Raw genomic sequence first — 22,010 nt, forward strand, 5'->3', positions numbered from 1 at the left:
AACAAATTTACTATGTTATATTTTAGAAATGGTGTTTTCTTTGATAGTTATTGAGCGATACTAAAAAGATAGAAAGAAAAATATTGCCGTGAAATACCTACGATCGTTCTTATTGATAAAAATAGTGCTTGAAACGTGCAAGCGGGTCGTTACCTAGTTCGAGGAAGCGTACTGTTATTTAATACCGTAGAAGATTTGAAAACAAAATGAAAAAAAATTAAAATATATCAATTAAATTAAATTAAATTAAAGGAAATAAAGCGCGACGATTGTGGGTTCGATTCTCATACGGGAGAATGAATAAATTTCGTTTGTTCACTTTGGAAAGACAAAAGGCAGCTTTGAGCTCCATCACTCAATTTCTTGAATTTCATAACATTTTTCTTTAGTCATTATAGTATGAACTTGTGAAGCTATTAAAATGAGTTAAATTATAATGAACCTATACTTACTTAATATTTTAAAATAGCGCCGCCTAAGCTAGTAGAGAACAATAGCTGTTTTTATAATTAAAGCAAATATTTAAAACATTATTGTATTTAAACATTCTTAGTTAATTTATTATTACAATCATCATTTCCTATTAAGTAGAATTAATATTTAACTCTTAACTACTTTATAACGAGGTTTCATAAATATTTAATGTGCTTGTTTGTTTGTATCTGCCAATTGAATTTGACACGATCAATAATTGAAACTGTGCATCTGTTATGATAATATTATTTATAATTATTTTAGTTAAATAGGGCAGCTTCTATCGAATCTCAGCTCGAGCTTTGCATTTGTGTGAGTGTTCGTAAATAGTGTACGCGAGATGTCGACTCGGTCATCAAGTGCGGCGCATTCCTTGCTTGGTTTAACTTAAGCCTGTTTTTACAGCTTTTTGACCATCGGCACCGACTGTTTTTAACTGGAACGACACACCAGATGAAAGTGAAAAACATGAGTGCAATTTACAAGCATTGATATGTTGTTTATGTTTGAGTGTTTTATAATTTTTTTCAGCTTCACGCAGTATCCCTCAAACAGCAGGGCAGGCAGGGGAAACCTAGTAATAAGACACCCAGTTGCCCACTTTCTGCTGAATTTTTGAGGGATTGCCTGTTGAGTGGTGAAACTCAATGCTGGGCTTGTCTTGGTGTCAGATGAAATACATGAAAATATTAATAAATAATAATTCCCTCGAGTGGAGATCGAACCCACAACCGTTGCGTTAGAGTCACACCCTTGTCTGACTGAATTGTGTGTATGTGTAAAATTGTGTACTGTGTGTATTGACTATTGGCTAGTAGAATTTTATAGACACCCACACAAAGGCAAAGCTCAGCTTAAGCATCACGAGCTCTACTTTGGAAAGTAAAATTTGTATTTTATAATCGCTTTATTGTTCATTGCAATAATGTTCATTTGAAGCACATAAAACGATTCACTTCTATTCGTATAATAGAAACTATTATAGCCGTGTGCTAATGCAGGAAATTACTAAAGCTGCAAAATTCCGTTTTACCTTACTGTATCCGCCTGCACCTGCTATATACAGTCAACGTTATATTATATATGTAATTTACATTTTTAAAATGGGAAATGTACTGTAAGTTGTAACGAATTTTTCACGTTAATTAAAATAAAGATTCATACTTTCAAATTTCTTCCATATGAAATCTGAGCATTTGTAGGAATCTTCATTTGCTAATTGCTTACCAGACTCCATTTTGTTCCTGTTAAATAAAGAATCATTGTGATTATACTTAATTATTTGTAAAAGTGTGAGATTACAATCAAAATAGATTAAAAATATTTTGTTTTATTCAAGTCAATATATTTTTATCTTCGTAAATATTTTCTGTGATGAGGGTCAATCACAAGCTCAAATTCCAGTTTTTCATTTTCAATATTATCCTATATAATTTTTTACTTGCAAACACATCGCTTAGATAATGTAAAGAGACACTGAACTGATATTAAAGAGTAAATAGTGAAATATATATAGTTATAGCTTATAGGTAGGTACACCTTTTTATATTATACACTCTCTAAGCGCGGCAGATTGTGGGTTCGAATCTTACTAGTGGAAATTAAATATTAATTTCTTTGCCCTGGTGTCGAGGCAAAGCGCGGCTTAAGTTCCGCCACTCCTCACGCATTGCCTCCAGAATTCAGCAGAGAGAAGGGAGCGGAGTGTCTTATCACTAGGCTCCCCTGCCTATCCCGCTACATGCGGGATACATCGTGAAATACAATTTAGAATACGCTATGTAAAATAGCGGTCTGTGCCAGGCAGGCAAAAATAGAATTAATAGAAAATCAATAATTTAATTAAAAGCTCTTTAATTATCCTGTTTTAATTACCTTGGAAGTAATTAAAATACTATATTATATTTTCCAGATTTTTTTAAATTTGTGCTCTTAGGTACAATTTTGAAGTCGCTTTTCGTTTTGTTATCATAACTTTATTATCTTCTTTTTAGTTTTATTTTATAGTTGTCGTAGTTAGAAAGATTGCTTTAAAAATAATTATTTTCATTAAAAACTTGACCTTTGCTGAAACGTAGGCGTCAATATACTCAAATAGCTATTAATTAATGAATATTAAGACGACTCTTACAACTGCTAACCATATTAACTGACTGTAAAGTTGGTTTACGGACGGATAATTTTACGTGATGGCGTCATACAAAAACATTGATAAAAATTTGCACATCTTTACGAATTGAATTGAATTATTATCATTATTTTGTATAATACAAGAAAGGAGTTAATTGAACTTTACTTAATTAAACAGATAAATTTGATACAATACATGCATTGCAACGCATGAAATTTAATTACAATTATTAATGAATGGGTTATCTATCCATTTCCGTCATAAGATGAAACACTTAGGCCGATCGTGTCTCTTTCTCCCTTGCACACTCAGGTCAGGCGGAACGTGACAAAAAGTCATCCATGTTCATGCGTGCAGCCGGCGCTGCGTTCATAGATTAATAAGACATTATCTAATAAAAAAAGTAAAAAAATCACAGCCGTCAATATAAATAACTTGAATAAATCCAAACATTATGTACGTTTCGTATATTAATATTTGTTTACGTCTATTAGACTATATTAATATTTATTGTATATTAATATTTTCGTATATTAATATTTATTGTTTACGGCCATTAGACTATTTTGTTTGTATTGACAAGCGAAGAAAAGAAAATACAAAATATTAAAATTCCTCGAGTGGGAATGGAGCTCACAAAACGTCGCGTTACGTCACGACTAGTCTCAGACGTGACAAAAATATTTAAAATTAATTTTCATTATGATGTACCTACTGCAGAGTGCAGAGTTCAAAGCTTGACCTGTGAAACATCACACGCAATTCCGTCGCAAAGAGAAATTACAAATGGTAGTTCCATTTCCAAAGCGGAATATTTCACGTAAGCCCATTCCGCCGGGATTTTCAGTTAAACATTGCAGTTATTAAAAGGAGAAAACAGTAGTTAGTAATAGTATTAGTACTAGTAATTAGCAATAGTACTAATTACTAATAATTAGTATATAAATAAGTATATAAACTAACAATTTCTCAAAAAGAAAATATTTGTAAATGATTATTATAGTAAATAAGGTGTTTACTTGTTATTTTGCATTTTAATACAGATGGATATATAATTAAAATTTAATGTTTTATATATATAGACACGATTTATTCTTCGATTTAACATCATTAAGTTTTTTTTTTATTTTTACCTTCACGCTGTAAGACATTTTCGTTCTGGCGGAACTCAACACCGCGTTTGCGCCACGACGGCCTTCATAATTTCACTCAGAATTTTCTATAATTTATTTTTATGTTAAAGTTGTAGTTTGATTACAGTTCGTATTTTTTCATAAGTAACGGGTAATAGCCATTTTACTATTTTTACGTACTTGCTCCAGTTGCTAAAACAAAAAGCCTCCTTGTAAAATGTAAGAGAGGATAAAAATCATCAATTGATATAATAACAAAAATAGTAAGAATTATAAAAGGCCACAAAAATGAATTTATGGACGACAATTGGTTAGAAACAAAACGTTTATTTTATACATACTTACCTTGTAGAAGTCTTATCGGACTAATTAGCGTAACTAAATTTCAATGCTTGGAACAGATGAGAGATATTATTATTATGATGGTGCTAAAATATAAAATAAATTTCCATCAGTATTTCCAATACGATATTTTATTTATTTTGTTAAGTATTTCAGCCATTCCAGCCAAGTTGGCACCATTTGAGCGTCGACCTCAATGTCGTTAAGCTATTTAAATGAGATGCAACCGAAATAAAAGAGCATCACATTTAACCACTTTTGCGTCCTCTGCATCCGAAAATGTTCAAATTTTTGTATTGCTAATTAGCTGTAGTAACTACTCTTTTTTAAAACATATTTTATAATGACTAAATTTTGTAGTAGCTTTTTATCTATTTCGATAATTTTTTTGGGCTGTATCCCACACATCAGCACATCAGCAGGGTAGCTAATTACTTATTATTTTCAGTATAACGATGAGTGTTATTCAATCTAATCTTCCTTATTTGAAGCTTTAACAAGAAATTAATTAATAATGAAGATGTGTTTGACATAAAAAATAGATAGTATTTTGCTTAGCACAAGATTTTTATTTTGAAATAAGACAAATAAATAAGTTCAACAGGAACAATTTGTCAAAAGTTAATATTATGTATAGTTTATATTACTCTGCCAGGTAGGTGGTGAGCTTTATGTATAATGGTCGACAATTTAATCATTTCAATAGTTATTATCAATTGCTATGCCTACTCATTGTTTCGTTAATAAAAACGCCCGGATATCATGAAAAATTAATTATTTATCACTTGGTCAATAGCACACACAGAGCCACAATAAGTTTTATGGTAACACTTCAAAAACAGATAATCAAGAGATTAAAAACTTTTTGATTATCTGTTTATGATATTACAAAATAAACGATTTGGAGATTATTTTAAATCATTTTTTTCAAATAAAATATTATGATATTTATTTTTACAAGTCAATGTTACAATTTTAACAATTTGAGCAAATAAAATGATGAATCAGTCCGCCTAAACTTTATTCAATGCAATTTTGAGTTTTGACAGTAAATGTCATTCTTAACTCTTAATTGACATTTACTTTAGTTTTAACTTTTATTTATTTTAATTTTTCACTTTAGAAGCATAGGTAATATTTATAGCTACTGTATCTTATTTAATGTTAATAAGCAATTTATATACATGGAAAAGAACAGAAGTTCCTTTTATTCAATAAATACACGCGCCTTAACCAGACAATCGTTGACTCTATCTGTTGACTGTATTTACATTTTACATATCAAATGAGATTAGGTTAGCTAACATTGCCACTGATAACATTGAAAGTGTATTATATAACACGTAGCTGTTCTTTTTTCGTTCTCCCTTAAATCAATGGATCTATCCTAAAATAGAGACAAACTATAAATAAAAAATTGATTTGCTTATATTTCTTTGCGTTTTAAGATGAATCGCAGAGTAGACAAAGGAAACTTGGGAACCTAGTGTTAAGATACTCCATCCCCAATCTAAATGGGAACGACTTCCGTTCGAATTCTGGGAACATTGCGTGTTGATTGGCGGAGTTCAATGCCGCGCAATTATAAATATTTTATCTCCATTATTTATTTTAAGCATAATCTGTTAACCAATAATAAATATACTTTTGTTTACACTATCTAACATTGTTTAAAATTACTATATAATTTTAAGAAAATATATAATGTAATGAAGCCATCGCGGCCCGGTGGCCCTTATGGGTATGACTGTTTATGCGACGGTTACGGGTTCGATGCCCAATCAACGAAATATTTAATATTATAAATATACCTATATTACTAACACTACGTTTCCAAGTTCCCTCTGCTTACTCTACTATATGTGCGTGAAGCTAAAAAAATAAATATTTAGTTGACATTATTTGGATTTTGTCACATTCGATGCCTTCTGAATTCTATTCGATATGTATTTTAGATTTTTTATATCTATATAGACTATAAATAGTCATAATATAATTTCTGAATCTTTTTTATGCTGTAAGCGCACAAGTCTAAAAAGCTATTTCATATCTAATTATTAACAAAAAATATATTAATCAGCTTCTGTCAAATAAAAACAATAGTAAAGTTATTATTCATATAAATTCTCAATTGCTCTCTCCATCTGGCGTTTATTAAGTGTCATATTGTATCGTAAGTACATTTACTGACTTAACGCCTCGCGGACACATTAACAGTTTGCACTTGCAGTCAGTCAGTCAGTACTCAGTCAGTAGACGACGTCGTACATACATTTTCTAGAGATACGAGAACGAAAACTACTGGAAAAATGTCGAAAAACTACAAAAATAATATCGCGGTTGAAAATTTTGTTGAATACCTCAGGATACCGAGTGTTCAACCTGATATTAATTATGGTAAGTCATTAATAATATTATTTTATTTGTTTATTTACATATTTATGTTATGTAAAAAAAATATTTAGATGATTTTATTTAAATAAGTTATTTTTATATATATATATTTTTTTTCGTTTTGACAGAACTTTATCGTAATGTTTTTAAAGTGACAGTTTATAGACGGAAATTATTTTCAATTAAGTATGCTTCCGTTATTTTGGAAGAATAACACATTATAACATGTTCTTTATATTTACTTAGAGTTTTCACAAGAGCAACTAACTTGTTTGTGAGAGTTGGTTATTATTCGGCTTCCGGTTATTCAATCGTAATAGCGTCTATATAATCAGCTTCACCTGTATCCCGCACACAGCAGGGTACGCAGAGGGAACCTAGTGTTCAGACAGTCCGTTCCCCACTTTCTGCCGAATTATGGATAATTATATTCTATGTAAATTTTATATAATAGTTAACTATTATGAAGCCGTCGTGCTGCACAAGCGTTCAACTGTAACAGCGACGGTTGTGGGTTCGGTGCCCACTCTAGAAAATAAAATATTTTATATTTTTATTTCCTCGCTCTGGTAATTCGGAATACAGCGAAAAGCAAAAAAGATGAAAAAGCTATATACATAAAATTTTATATCAGCTGAACAATTTGAATATAATATTGGAGATCCAATACACTGATGTAATCGAGAGTGTAGTATTCATCACTTGTGGTTAATACTTTATATCAAAGGCATTCCAGGGATTTTATATACATATATTATTATTTAATAAGCTATGAACTATTTTATAATTAATAATATTAAACATATTATGGCCCAGTGACACAGCTTTACGCTGTATCCTGATTCCTGCACATAGCAGAATAGGAAGACGGAATTTGGGAACCTAGCGTTTAGACACTCCGTTCCCAATTAAAATAGTCCTTTTACCACTTTCCACCCAATTCTTGAGGCATATTGTGTTGAGTGGCAGAATTCAACGCCGCGCTTTTCCTCGTTACCAGAGGTAGGAAATAATAATATTAAATATTCCATTTCTCCGAGAGGGAATCGAACTGACATCAGTCGCGATTACAGTAGCGCACATGTGCCTCAGTGAGACAACGTCCGACTGTAGGCACGACGGTTGTGGGTTTGATCGCCATTTAGGATATATAATATTAAGGAGTTATCTTTAAATTTTGCATCTTAACCCGCGGCATAATCTGGGCACCGGAGTGTCTTAACAATAGGTTCCTTCTGACTTCCCTGTTATAGTTTCAGGATTCTTTTTTATTTATTTTACAACGTCACAAATTAAAGTGTATTTAGAAAGACAAAAAACATATTATCTAATCTTTTGAGAAGATGTAGAAAAGTTTGGCAGATAGCAAAGATATCGACATTATATTTTGTAAGAAAATGATAATTTTATGTGACCTTCATAATATTATTTCTGAATATTTTAGCGCGGTTCATAATTTCATTACCATTACAATAGGTACGCTGGTTTATTTAACAGAAACTGAAATCTCTGGGGTGTTTGTTCTTGAAGTAAACATAAAATTAAAATTAAAATATTTGCTTATATTATTAAACATAAAAGTGATTCTTTTAGCTGTTGTACCAATTATATAATCTGGTTTTAGATAAGGGTCCATAAATCACGTGCGGGATGAAGAGTTTCGGGGATGAAATCCCGATATGTTCATATACTGTTATAAGTATTTTTCATAATAGCATAATTACACTATTTCTTTTATTATCTACAACCGATTGTTTTTGACCGGCATAAAAATTTTCTGTCTAGACATTTTTATCAAAATTTCAATATTATTTGTATAAACTAAAAATTGCCACGTTTTATAATCGCTCATATAAAAAGTAGCAATTTTTCACTTGGCCACCCCACACCCACAAAATGCTGTAATTTTCCACTTGGTCGTCGTACAGGTCTTATCAAGGCATAATGAGATCCAGCGTTCGAAGCCCTCAGCATATCCTCTTCTGATGCATGCTCTCAATCAATTTAAATTGACTAACAAGGATTTGTAAGAGTACCTACCAAAACAAATATTACAATTAATTTTATAGACTTTATATTTTTATTTTAATAACTATATATATATATATATATATATATATATATATATACATATATATGTTTATCATTAATTAAAATCTGTTCAAATTATTATTTTTTATATTTAGAGACTTAATCATCATTAGGTATTCGCAGTAATATTACAACAAGGGAACTTTTATATTGATCAGAAATGTTAAAATAGCGGTCCTTTTTAATCATTGTGAAGATTTCACGTGTTCTCGTGTTCTTGGGGAAAACCCCTCTAAAACTCCTCTGATTGGAGGTTCGAAATAAAAATAAAATTTTGGCATGGACAAACACATGTGGATTTATTTTAAATTTTCCTATCGATTTCTCCATCATTTGTAAACTACCTCCAAAAATAACGGATTTTAATTAATAAATAGGTACCTATATGACATGTCCAATAAAGTATTGCCATACTAATCAATTATTTAATTTATTATTATTTTTTATTTTCTATTTAATTTATGTGTTAAAGACATTTTTTTTAAATTGTTTTTATACCTAGATATACTCGTACTTAAACATACATTGTTAATAAATAGTTGTTAGTTTCATTTATAATTTTATAAACATTATACCTCATATAATTGTTTTTGTATTTTAACCGACTTTAAAAAAGGAGGTAATACGTTTGATTATCCATATATTTGATATTGTATGAATGTAATATTGTTGGAATTGAATAATATTTGAGTATGATGATCCGTTTAGGCTTCCAATTCAATACATTTAGTCCATTCTAGTTGATGAGGTTTCATACAACAGTTAGCTGCGATTGTGAATAATGTGAACAATTAAAGCAAACATGCTTGCAACTTACACAATACATATTTGATATTATATTATTATAGTATTATATCAAAACGTAAATCATTTCTTAATAATTTTGACATTATCCATTAGACGTTTCGTGATTTCACCGCCAAAATGCATCGCAAGGTCAATTAACGACGCGTCGGCGGCTGTAACGACAATCAACTAAAGTGGCTAAATTGTGCACAATCTTTAGAATTGTTGGGATACCTACATGTGTGCATTCACTTACCTCTAATTGTACAGAGACTAAGACAATGCATTTATGTAGGAGGTAAACATAATATACAGTACCGTCGAAAAGTTCAAATATTCAATATCTACATATTTTTTATGAGTGTCCCTCGATTTCTTTTTTATTTGAAAGAGCGGACTTCCCAGGTGGTCCCATTACCTCCAAGTCAGGATATTATGATGGACTCTCATGGAAATCGGAGGGAGCCCTCGAATTTGCTTCTAGTAGTCATCATTTGATAACATTTGCACAACTCCTTGATTATTAAGAGCCAGAGATTTTTTAAAAATATTATAGGATCTTATAAAATGTATAATGCGTGTGTAGTGTATAATTATTTATAAACACAGGTGTGCCGGCAACTCCGCTGCAATATCAACAACATACTAATATGTTATCTATACTAATATAATAAAGCGGAAGAGTTTGTTTGTTTGTTTGTTTGTTTGTTTGTTTGAACGCTAAGATCTCTGGATCTACTGGATCGATTTACTTTGTTTTTGTTTTGTATGAAAGCTGCATTCTTCAGAAGTGCTATAGGCTATATAATATTACATAACACTTATGTACTAATAAATTAAAATACTTTCTAATTTGACATGCAATTTATTCTGCCATGTTAATAACAACCGTCGTTGCTACGCGACCGCGTTCTTTACCGCGTCATTTTGATATTCATCCTTATGAAAATAAATATAATAGTCACTTTTAGCATTTCATCTAGATTGAAATTATATTTCTATAGAAATTATATTCTTATATTTCAAGCAGGCGTAGCCGCGTCCGGGTCCGCTAGTTATTAATAAGATTTTTAAAAACTTGATTAAAATTAATTAAGATTTTTAAATTTGCATGATAAAATAAGGCTAGAGCAACATTACCCTGCTCATTTCATATATACACACGTTATATGTTTGTACCCTAATAAAATTAGAATTTACTATAATTATAGCGTTAAAACATAAATACCTATTAAATATAAAGTTTCCGACCGAGTTATGATGAAAACAAAACAACAATATTATGTAATAATGTTTAATTATTTATTTTCAGACGAGTGCGTGGATTTTTTTAAAAGGCAGAGTGAAAATCTTGGACTGGAATTTAAAGTATACGAATTAGTGCCAAGGAAGCCCATTGTCTTGTTGACATGGGTAGGGCAAAGCCCGTCGCTGCCGGCGATATTGCTCAACTCGCATATGGATGTCGTACCAGTTTTCGAAGTAAATCTCTTGAATATCTATTATTATCTAAGTACAAGAATAGTTACAATTATGTAATTGTTTTATATAATTAAAAAGTATCTTGTCTCTGTCTATAGTAACTATAGACAGAGACAAGTCGTGTAATTAATTAGTATTTACATTTCCATTAAAAGAAAGAAAAGCTTTAGTGATGCAAATACAATGCTCTGCTTACGCCTCGCTAACTGAACGTATTTGTAACCGTTGTTCCATCCACTATTAAGTGTCTGATAAAAATTGTCGACCAGATCAGTTTTCAGGGAGTTTGATGGTAAAACAGAAAAAAATAACAAATAATTACCTGAAACGTTTTTGTGGTGAAGCTGGCCCTATATCTTGAAAAGAAATAAATTATAGTCTTATTTATCTTTACTCCCACAGATAAACATTGTGATTTAAATACATTTATTCAATAGGAGGCAAGAAATTCCTAGTATCTTAAGTACAGTGGAGTAATGGTATAAATTATATCTGTAAACGTCACGATTATGGATTCGATTCCCCACTTGGGGTAATTAATTATTTTCAGTTCACCGCTCTGGTAACAACACAAAGTGTGGAGTTAAGTTACGCTACTCGACACGTAATATCTGGGAAAGTGGAAAACGAAGTGTCTTAACACTATTATATACTACCACCACCAACCCTGTTAAGTAAAGGCGCATACAGCGTTTTTTAAATTCACTTAACTTTCTTCTTGCTCTTTTTAAAATTATAGACTTATTGTATGTATAATGTATGTAGTATGTACATTGTATGTTAGTGTAAAAATTTGTTACTTTTGTTATCTTTTTAGGTAAACTAATATAACTTTGTACTGTTTATTTATTTATCGTTATTTTACATAAAGTAAATATTTAACATTTTCATGCAATGTAATATTCCTTTAATAAACAACTCTAGCAACTTATCTATATTTAATTAAGACTAGAGTTAATAGATACAGATGGATTTAATTATATTGTACTTTCAAATAATATGAGAATATTAAAATCGGAACCTTCGCATAGATTTAAATGTATGGAAAACTTTTTTTTCAGAATAGTTGGACATATCCGCCATTTAGTGGGCATATCGATGAAAACGGCAAAATATTCGCTCGAGGTTCCCAAGATATGAAGTGTGTCGGTATTCAATATTTGGAAGCAGTACGGAAATTAAAATCTTCAGGAATCCAATTAAAACGTACTATACACATTTGTTTTGTTCCAGGTACGTACGTCAACAGTTAATTTAAAACTATTCAGATGAAAATTTTTAATTGTCAATTTTATTTTTTTTTAAATATTAACGTCTCTTTTTTTCTTTGTTTACTTACTCTTTTACTTAAGTACATATATTCATAATTTACAGATGAAGAAATTGGTGGTCATGATGGTATGGAAAAATTTGTACAGACCGATAGTTTTAAAGCTCTAAACATTGGATTTGCCTTAGATGAGGGTATGGCTAACCCAGGTGAAGAGTTCATCATATTCAATGGAGAACGCAGCATTTGGCGTAAGTCTGAATTATTATTGTTTTTTATTTTATTCATTTTAACTTCAATCTAAATATGATAAATGTTATCATATTTCTAAGCAGGAATGTCGTTCTCCTATAAAAAGCACAACAAGTCTCGGATCTCGTCTCAACGAAAAAATCATTCTTTTATAAAAACTTCTACTTCTTCTTCTTCCGCATTTTCTTCCGCATTTTCAGAGACGATTTTTTTTAAAATGAACGCGTAATATGTTACGTCGGTTGTTGCAAAAACCGAGTCACATTTTTCAATAATCAAAATTACGATTGACTACAAAATTCCGAAACGACACTTGCGTCATTCAGTCCACTTGCACTACAAGTGCACTAGATGCACTTGCGTTAAGTGCACTGGACGACTACTACGAGTATATAGTAGACTCGTTTGAGCTAATAATTTTGACTTTCAAGAATTATACCTACCACTTTTCCATTTGATCGATATGCAAATAAAGTATTAAATTATACTTATTACTTCATACAGTAAGTATTAATAGTTTTCTTTTCATATTTAATTCAGAATTACATATCATATGTACGGGTCAACCAGGACACGGATCACTTTTATTACCCAACACCGCTGGAGAAAAGGTAAAAACAACATATATGATGTATTATTTTTAAATGAAACAAATTAATGAAAATATGAACGATATTTACATTTTTTTGTAGATTCGATATATTATTGACAAATTTATGGACTTAAGGGAAGAACAGAAAAAGATTTTGAATGGCAACCCGAAACTCACTATTGGAGATGTGACTACAATTAATATGACACAACTTTATGTAAGTTGTTTGAAAAAATATTTTTTTCTTAGCTTCACGTGTCCTGCATTAATAAGTTTCCTTCCGTTCCCTACTTTCAATGCGGTTCTCAACGCTGCACTTTGTCTTGAAATTCAACGAGCAATGTCTCGAAAATATCGACGAGAAGTGGGGAACGGAGTGTCTTAGCACTAGATTCCCTCTGCCTGCCATGCTACATGTGGGATACAGCGTGAAGCTGTAAAAGATAACCTATTATTATTATAGTCATAGTTGTCATTTCCTATTTTGTTTCAAGCTGCCTTTTTATTAATATTGAGGTAAGTACATACTATTTTGCTTACTGAGAAACACAATTAGTAATATACATTTTATATAATTTAAAAATAAGTACAAAGTTTTCTGATTTTATTTTAGATTTTTCGAAGTTTTATGTTCATTAATATAATAATATTGCAGGAATATTAATATATAATATAGTGAATTTAATATGACTTTAAAAAAATCTTATTTTTCTAGGGTGGAATACAATCAAATGTAGTTCCGGAAAAATTAACTGTTGTATTCGACTGTAGACTGGCCGTTACTGTTGACCAGGTGGAGTTTGAAAAAATGGTAATTATACCTATTTTCTTTTTATTATTTTCAATGTTATATAGTGTTATAAGACATACAAAATTATCATCTCATTTTTAACATGTTATCCGTTAATACAAAAAAAAAACTTTTTAAAATAAAAATCCAGATTATATTTTTATAATCTATGCAAAAATCCCTCTTTGATACTTGATTGATATCAACGATTTTTTTTTCGAAAATGTGGATCCGCCAAAATCTATCTATCTAAGCTAAGGATACTTAAGTTTTTGAGCCAAACATAAAAAAAATGTATTTATGCAATAAAGTGCCATATTATGATATTAGTGTAATTGTCCATAAAATAATAAAATTCAAATGTTACTTGGGTATTTGCCACTGGCAAATCTAATTGTAGGTACATAACGTACCAGTAGCGGTTGCAAAAAAATGTTTCGACATTCTATTATTTAATTGTTACATACCTACAACTTAAAATGTGTAAGTACTTATGTAGTAATATTATGATTTATTTGTTATTTGACAGATACAGCAATGGTGTAAGGAAGCTGGTGAAGGTGTGACTTATGAATTCGAACAAAGGAATCCAAATGTCGAATGCACTAAGACGGATAGCAGCAATCCATACTGGGTTGCTTTTAAGGCAGCTGCAGATGAAATGTACGTTATAAATTTATAATATTTTACTACATTTTATACAAACTCAACTTAATATTGACATGCTTTTATATTTTGTAGCCCATTTACCTTTTCTTTTCATTTTGTTTATAACCAAACTGATATTGTTTTAAATGTAATATTCTTTCAATTCATGACTTATGCGATTGTAATGCAGTTTTATCGGAGGCTTAATTATTTAATGAGCAATTTACCTACTTTAAAACTAATTTTTATTTATTATTTTTTTTACTTTTTTAAATTTATTTTTACAGGAATTTGAAATTAGACATAAGAATATTTCCCGGCGGCACTGACAGTAGATACGTCCGCCGTGTTGGTATCCCTGCTATTGGTTTTTCACCAATGAACCACACGCCGGTTCTGTTACACGATCACGACGAGTATCTCGATGCTGACATTTATTTGACAGGAATCGATATTTATACCAAATTGATTCCAGCTGTTGCTAATATTTAAACATTGCTAAAATATTATACTTAGTAATACTCTTATTACTTGTTTTAAAATTTATTATTGTATACATTTTATGTTAAGATGTGCAAGTATTTACTGGCGATTTTGTTTATATAATTTTTTTATTTCAATTATAATATATCTATGTTCTGCAATAAACTATCAAAAATATTTTCTTTCATTTAAATTTAAATTTTTGGTAAAGTTGTTGTGAATTATATTATTTTGCCTTATATTATAAGTTATTTGAAAAAAAAAACGTCAAGTAAACGCCTAATGTGTTTCAACGGAGTGTCTTAACACTAGGTTCGCTTTGTCTACCCTGCTATATGCGGAATACAGCATCACGCTGCCGAAAAAAAAATAATTAATAACTTTTACTTTGCTAATTGTTACTAAAATAGTAATGACTGCCATCTACCGTAATTCATTGTCCCTGGTGACATCGATGTTACGATGTTTTATTTGATGCAGTATCGATGCTAAAACATCGATATTTTATGTTCATCCAACATCGATTATCATTGGGCACCCCTAGCTTACATCTTTAATTTATAGAAGTGACAGTTATTCCATATTTTAAGTGTAAACTGTAAACTGTAAATTTATAAGTTTGCAAAAAAGGATTGATCGATCTATTTAAGAAATGTGTTTAATGCAACGTGAATCTATCGTAAAATCTCAACTATTGACAAATTCAAGGTTTAAAGATAAATAATTTCGAACAGTAAATTCCTTAATGTGTAAAAGCAGTAAACATTATGAATAAAATATGTAGAATTTGTTTGGAGGAGGGAATACTATCATCAATTTTTACGAAAAATTACAACATATCATTATGTGACATGATAGAGTATATTACTAACGTAAAAGTAAGTAAATGATATAAGTATCAATTAGCAATTTAATATATTAATTTTCTAATATTTATGCCTTGTTTTGTTTAATATATTTATAGTTTTATTATTTATGTTTTAATACAATTTTAAAGTAATTTCTACCAATAATATTATTTTTTTATTTATTTCAGATTAATAAAAATGATGGTTTACCCGATCAATTATGCAGTAATTGTGCTTACAAATTAGGCATTGCATACCATTTTAAGCAAACTTGTGAAAGTTCAGACTCACGTTGGAGGCAATATTTGGGGCTAGAACTAACAAGCAAGTATGGCTGTTGCTATGGCTGGCTTGCAAATTATATTTCTCTTATTTTATAAAAAAATATATTTCCTTAAAACTTGGCAATATATTGTTTAATTTTTTTATAATTAAAAATAATTTATTTTACCTTTTACTGAGATTTGGTTTCATATAATTGATATACTGTATGGTTGATGAGTTGTGGCTGTCCTGAAGATCTAGATTTGATTTTAAAATAATAATACTTTTTACATTTGATTACTAGGCCCAGGTGAACATAGTATAAAAGTTCAGAAAGCCTAACTTCAAGTTGGTTACAACTTTTATAGACTACTGTTATTAAGATAGTATTATTGTATTCTGCAATAATCCATGGCAATAAGCGAGATGATTCAAATAATGATGATATGTCTTTAGGAAACAATAAAGAGGTTGCATTGTTATAAATTATTACTCCAAATTCACATTTGTCAAAATATATATAAAATTATATCAAATGAATACTATATCAGTCATTTTTCCATCAACTGACCAACTTTTGATGAATTGTATCAACTAACTGATACCACCTTGGTCTACTTATTACTGTAAAGTGATCAAAAGGTTGGATTTTTAAAATCATATTTTTGATATATCAGAATTCATATAGAAAAAATTTAAATTATATAAAAATTGTGAAAATCTAATATTATTATAAGCTTCAATAATTTTTTATTTTAATTATTTATATTTATTTTGTATATATTCTTTCCAGAACAAAGGATGCTGAAATTATGACTGACCCTATTGTGAGTGTTGTATTACTATGTACATAAATTATATTGATTGTATTATAATTTCTATATGTTTTTATTTACTTACAGGTTATGACACAACACACTATAATTAAGAAATGGTATGTATAATTCTTTAACATATAGAAAACAACTAATACTACTTAAAATGAGAGAATGACTGTCTACTAGTACTAGTGGGTAAATAAAAATTATTTAAATATAATGATTTCCCTGAGTACCAAGTGGGGATTGTACCTATTTGAACGAACAACTATCCTCTAATGATGGAATGTAATAAATTATATGTAATTTGTACTCTTAGCAAATGTATCAAAGAACAAAAGAAAACATCTTCGAATTACAAAAGAAAACTTGAATGTCAAAAGTTAAAAAGAGGCCCTAAACCCAAACCTAAAAAGGAACACACCTGCTATCAATGTAATAAACAATTTAGATGTGAGGCTCAGCTGGAAATGCATATAAGGTATTTATAATATAAACGAAAACATAATTAAAATAGCAGTTTGAGTCAGTACGAAAAAACTAAGGCCGTCTTGGGGCAGTGGCACAATCGTGTACTACGTACGACTAGACGGGACGCTTCTGGGTTTGATTTCCAATTGCGCGGCGTTTAGTCCCAACACTCAACGAAATTCGGCGGAAAGCGTAAGAGAACGGAATGTCTTCACATAAAGTTCAATGCGATATTCTGGATACAGTGAAAGCTAAAAATTCTGACGCCTAAAGCGAGTAAAAGTGAAACTCCAAAAATATCTCAAATATCAAAATATTAAGAGAATTAAAAAATATATATTTGTATTTCTCTGTCTACCCTGCTACATGTTTTATGGCCGGATATAGCGTGCAGATATTGTTATTCTATTGATGTAGGTAAAACCTGTTCTTATCCATATCTAAAATATCTAAATTAGAAAAATTTCAGGACTCACACAGGAGATAAGCCGTTTGTATGTATGTACTGTCCCAGAAGATTTACACAGAAACACAATTTGACAATACATCTAAGAGTCCATACTGGCGAGAAGCCCTTCCAGTGTGATGTATGCAGGTATTATATTTTACTTAAAAAAATTAGGTAATTAAATTTACGTATTTCGATCAATCAATCATCCAACCTTTCGATTTATTTATCCACCATACAACCTCCGACATCTCAATCAACCCATCAATCAATTAACTAATTTACTAAGTAATTACATATTTAAATAACTTTATTTGCAGAATGATACTAGTATTAAGTATCTACATTAAAGTTGAGTGGCAGAAATGAACACCGCGCTTGTCTATTTATAAGAGTGAGTAAATGACAATTGTTCAGTTTCCTCGAGTGGGAATCGAGCCCACAAACATCACATTTATACTTACATGTTGTGCCGTTGTACCACAAGCCTTATAGGTTTTGTTTTAAACAATTTTCTTATTAATTAGATACACAATGTTTCTGTATATTTTACATTTCTTTAATCATAATATAATTATAAACAAATTTTATATAATTTTTATGCTTACAGCAAAAGATTTTCTGCTCAAGGCAATTTACAAGCTCATCTAAAAATACATACGGGGCAAAAAGATCATGTAAGTTACTTTGTATAAACTACAAATAATATAAGTAGAGCTTCATTAATATAAAATTAAATATCTTGTATTTAAAATTATATAAATTGAGGCCAGTCATTGCGCAAGGGCACAAAGTGTGACTGTAAACGCGCCTGGTTGTGGGTTCGATCCCCACTCTCCCTCGCTCTGGTAACGAAGATAATGGCGGCGTCGAGCTCCACCACTCAACACGCAATGCCTCTAAAATTCGGCAGAAAATGGATGACTGAGTGTTAACATGTTCCCTCTGCCAACTTGGCTATGTGCAGGATACACCGCGTTAATTCAAAATTACTAATTACGTTTCAGGCTTGTTCAATGTGCAACAAATCGTTTATAACGTCCAGTGAGTTGACGCGGCACATGTTTAAACACAGAGGTATTAAGAATTTCAAATGTGATGTTTGCGGTGCTGCCTACATACACAACAGAGATCTTGTAAGTAGAGTCAAGTAGTTTTTAGGGTCTCGAAAGGAAAAATGGAACTTTTAAAGGAGCGTTTTGTTCTCGAGATCGCGTGGAGGTATCAAGCTAAAATTAATATTAAATATACAATGTTAAAATCCGAAAAAAATAAAATTTATATTAAAATTAAAAACTATTACAAACTTATAAATGTAGTTCATTTCACACAAAATGAGTTGATACACCCGTAAAAGTAAGTTTGTCAACTTTTATAAGTTGTACTCCCTGTTGACTTACAACCTGAATTGGTACGGAGCCCTCGATGCATCCGATTCACGCTTGACCGATATTTTTTAATAAATTTAAAATTGTCATAAAAAAATTTTTGATTTCCGAACCGTCAACCATCGTGTTTTGTTATATGCTGTCCCAACAGCCTCAATAGATTTTTTTAATAGTAATTATTGATATTTATATTCTTTTAATTTATGTGCGCTATTAAAAGTATATAATTAACTTTTAGATCCATTTTACTAATACAATCGGTAATACTTGCTAATTTTTTACTTACGTTTCTTTCATATTTTTTTTATTTCAGAAAATTCACAAGCGAAAAAAGCATGATATTAATGAAAACTCCAAAGCTCAGAATGAATATATTAATATAGATATAATAGATATCGATGAAAACAGAAGCGCCGTGCCCGACAAAAATTCTTTGGCAAATGATAAAAACCACCACTGTTTACCAAAACCTAGTATTTCATACCAAAATAAAGCGAAAGATGACCAATATGATAATAATCTAGTTCACGAGCCTATAGCTTGTACAATATGCGGAGAGAGTTTTCACTATATGGCGCCACTTGCACACCATTATTTACATCAACATAAAAACATCCATGTTTAATTGTGGATATGTATTAATTGTGAGGCCGTCGCGGCACAAGCGTGCGACTGTAAACGGAACCGTATCTGAGAGCATAGTATCAAGACAGTCCGTTCCCCGTTAAGACACTTCAGTTCCCCACTTGCTGCCGAATTCTTGATTCTTCATTGAGTGTGGAGTGGCGGGACTCGTTACCAAATTGAGGAAATGAAAATATTAAATATTTCATGGGCTCGGGTGGGAATCGAACCCACAATCGTCCCGTTTACAGTTGCCCGCTTGTGACCCTGAGCTACGACGGCCTATTTTTTTTCTTATAAGTTAGTTTTAATAAAAATATTTAAAATATATTGTTTTTAATTTTGGATCCTGCAGTTCTGTCTAACTTTAATTTCTTACTAAACTATTCAGGACTTGATTCCCATGTTGATATAAAGTGCATACAATGCTCTACAGCATTCAAGGCAGGCATTTCCTGTTGAGTGGTAGAACTAAAGTGTTTTGCGCAATTAAATTTTAACTGTTTTAGTATATCATAGATAGACTGCCGGGTCCTTATAACTAATTTTTTAAATCAATCTTTACTTTTAATTGCACATCCCTGATTATATGACTGCTCAAACTATTGAATGTGTATCAAATCAAACTTGTTTCACACTAATCTACATATAGCAGTGTAGGCAGAGGGAGGCAGTGGGAATTTAGTGCCAAGACCCTCCATTACATTGCTTGTGGTGCCAGAGCGAAGATATGAATATATCAATAAATAATAATTCATTCCTCCCAGTGGATTGACTGTGCCCCTGTGGGACGGACGTGAAAAGTAAATAAATGTATTAATTAGTTTATAACTTTATTTAAATAATGATAACTACAATGATAATTCTTTTTCAACATGACTGGTAATTAAGTAGAGCATAAACAGTGTGTTCATTATGATTTAACGAACAGGGATCCATTCTTCCAACACATCTCCAATCTTCTTTCGCTCTGAAATAAATAATTCTACATGTTATATAAAAGTTAAAGGCAATTAAAAGGAGATAAGAATTGTACCATCAGCACGTGAAAGCTGCACTGGCTTCTAAAAGCTACTAACGTTTATGAAAACTACTAGAAAATTTAAACAGCCTATCAGTATTTCTTTATTACTAAGAAAACCGGACAATACTAAGACACGGACAGATCTTGAAAAAGCTAGAACTTTCTTTAATCATTCTTTGAATGTCTTTACTGCGGTCACTCCAGGACACACCGAAAAGTTCGTCAAAATATTTAATGACAAAACCTAGGAAGACAAATCTCCAGTTTAATGCAAAAACTTACATTAGCAGGTTTATACTTAAGTAAACAAATAAGATTCTTGGAAATTAATCCAATTACTGTAAAGGTTTGTAGATGAGATCATTACAGATGTATGCATCCAAAACAAAAAATTAAGATACAATATCTTATTAAAAATTTCTGAGGTTTTCTAATAAGATATCACAATTTACACATAAACAATAGCAAAATGCAATAACAAAATCTTTTCATAGAAAACTTTAAATGAAAATTCATACAGTATGAAATATATTCTTGATATTCAAAAGAAAACATAAATCCGAAAAAAAGATGTATGCAGTTTTAATGTCTTTGGGTATTATAGACCAAATCAATTGGTTTTGTGAACTTTATAATAATTTACAAACCAGGTGTAGTAAAATCTTCAGGGTGTAATTGTATGTAATGCCTCAAAACAGCATCTTTTTCGGCTAAGTAATCTTCTCGCTTGTTTGAAATGTAAGTTAATAAGGTAGTCCAGCCCGCTACTCCTAGTATATGCTTTTGAACTCCTGAAATACAAGGTGGGTTTTAATTTTCTTACTCACTACAGCAATAACAATCAAATTTTGTTTTTATTATTATGTAATGTTACCGCTCATGAGGGGTCGTTTTGTCCCAAAATTTAAAAGAACTCCCGTTGCCATTCCAAAGAATCCTCCAAGTATATAAGACCAATATTCATTTAAAACTGGTTTTATTCTCCCTTCATTTCCCAAGTTCAACAATTCTACAGCAGATAAGTTTGAAGTCATTTTTAATGTTATATTAGGCTATTTCGGACAAAAAATACAGCAATACGCAATGGATGTCTCCTTTCAATTTTTTATTGTCAAAAGTCAAAGTCATCTGTCATTTATTTTATGACAAAGATTATAAAACATGCAGTAATTTACCACAGCCAATATGCTTATTAATAAGATGTATTATATACCGTGGTTAGAATATTGTACGGTCCTAAAATTAAGGTGGCTAACA

At 30.6% G+C, this 22,010-nt stretch overlaps 3 protein-coding genes across 6 annotated transcripts; 2 read left to right on the top strand and 1 right to left on the bottom strand.

The window, feature by feature from the left end:
• Positions 1–6,257: 6,257 nt before the first annotated feature.
• LOC146528946 (aminoacylase-1-like) lies at positions 6,258–15,045 on the top strand. Its single transcript, XM_085202606.1, has 9 exons — positions 6,258–6,477; positions 10,664–10,833; positions 11,895–12,066; positions 12,208–12,354; positions 12,896–12,966; positions 13,048–13,164; positions 13,663–13,758; positions 14,267–14,400; positions 14,673–15,045. Exons 1-9 carry the CDS (start codon positions 6,390–6,392, stop codon positions 14,875–14,877), a joined length of 1,200 nt encoding a protein of 399 aa, XP_085058732.1. The 5' UTR covers positions 6,258–6,389; the 3' UTR covers positions 14,878–15,045.
• Positions 15,046–15,197: 152 nt separating this feature from the next.
• On the top strand, positions 15,198–20,057 carry LOC146528947 (uncharacterized). Of its 4 annotated transcripts, XM_085202608.1 has the most exons (9): positions 15,198–15,746; positions 15,905–16,044; positions 16,774–16,807; positions 16,883–16,914; positions 17,118–17,279; positions 17,739–17,864; positions 18,328–18,394; positions 18,725–18,853; positions 19,419–20,057. In XM_085202608.1, exons 1-9 carry the CDS (start codon positions 15,636–15,638, stop codon positions 19,728–19,730), a joined length of 1,113 nt encoding a protein of 370 aa, XP_085058734.1. In that variant the 5' UTR covers positions 15,198–15,635; the 3' UTR covers positions 19,731–20,057. The 4 variants fall into 4 exon arrangements, with proteins under 4 accessions (XP_085058734.1, XP_085058735.1, XP_085058737.1 ...); XM_085202609.1 differs by lacking the exon at positions 15,198–15,746 and having other exon boundaries at positions 15,905–16,040; XM_085202611.1 differs by lacking the exons at positions 15,198–15,746; positions 15,905–16,044 and adding an exon at positions 16,291–16,450.
• A 488-nt stretch (positions 20,058–20,545) lies between these two features.
• Positions 20,546–21,868, bottom strand: ND-B14.5B (NADH dehydrogenase (ubiquinone) B14.5 B subunit). The gene is made up of 3 exons (XM_085202944.1): positions 21,628–21,868; positions 21,401–21,544; positions 20,546–20,699 (listed from the first exon to the last, which is right to left on the bottom strand). The coding sequence occupies exons 1-3, from the start codon at positions 21,785–21,787 to the stop codon at positions 20,650–20,652; spliced, it is 354 nt and encodes a 117-aa protein (XP_085059070.1). The 5' UTR covers positions 21,788–21,868; the 3' UTR covers positions 20,546–20,649.
• Positions 21,869–22,010: the final 142 nt, after the last annotated feature.

This window comes from Heliconius melpomene, chromosome 19 (genome assembly GCF_056956725.1).
Source record: "Heliconius melpomene rosina isolate 202511_hmr_F chromosome 19, ASM5695672v1, whole genome shotgun sequence".
In the NCBI taxonomy this organism is placed as follows: domain Eukaryota; kingdom Metazoa; phylum Arthropoda; class Insecta; order Lepidoptera; family Nymphalidae; genus Heliconius; species Heliconius melpomene.

Bases quoted from the DNA above. Each gene is read 5' to 3' on its own strand.
- LOC146528946 (XM_085202606.1), top strand. From the start codon at position 6,390: ATGTCGAAAAACTACAAAAATAATATCGCGGTTGAAAATTTTGTTGAA. The intron at 12,967-13,047 runs GTAAAAACAACA...ATTTTTTTGTAG, and splicing joins CCAACACCGCTGGAGAAAAG to ATTCGATATATTATTGACAA. The intron at 13,759-14,266 runs GTAATTATACCT...GTTATTTGACAG, and splicing joins AGGTGGAGTTTGAAAAAATG to ATACAGCAATGGTGTAAGGA.
- LOC146528947 (XM_085202608.1), top strand. From the start codon at position 15,636: ATGAATAAAATATGTAGAATTTGTTTGGAGGAGGGAATACTATCATCA. The intron at 16,915-17,117 runs GTATGTATAATT...TTGTACTCTTAG, and splicing joins CACACTATAATTAAGAAATG to CAAATGTATCAAAGAACAAA. The intron at 17,865-18,327 runs GTATTATATTTT...TTATGCTTACAG, and splicing joins TTCCAGTGTGATGTATGCAG to CAAAAGATTTTCTGCTCAAG.
- ND-B14.5B (XM_085202944.1), bottom strand. From the start codon at position 21,787: ATGACTTCAAACTTATCTGCTGTAGAATTGTTGAACTTGGGAAATGAA. The intron at 21,545-21,627 runs GTAACATTACAT...CTTGTATTTCAG, and splicing joins AAAACGACCCCTCATGAGCG to GAGTTCAAAAGCATATACTA. The intron at 20,700-21,400 runs GTTTGTAAATTA...TATTTATTTCAG, and splicing joins TGAAGATTTTACTACACCTG to AGCGAAAGAAGATTGGAGAT.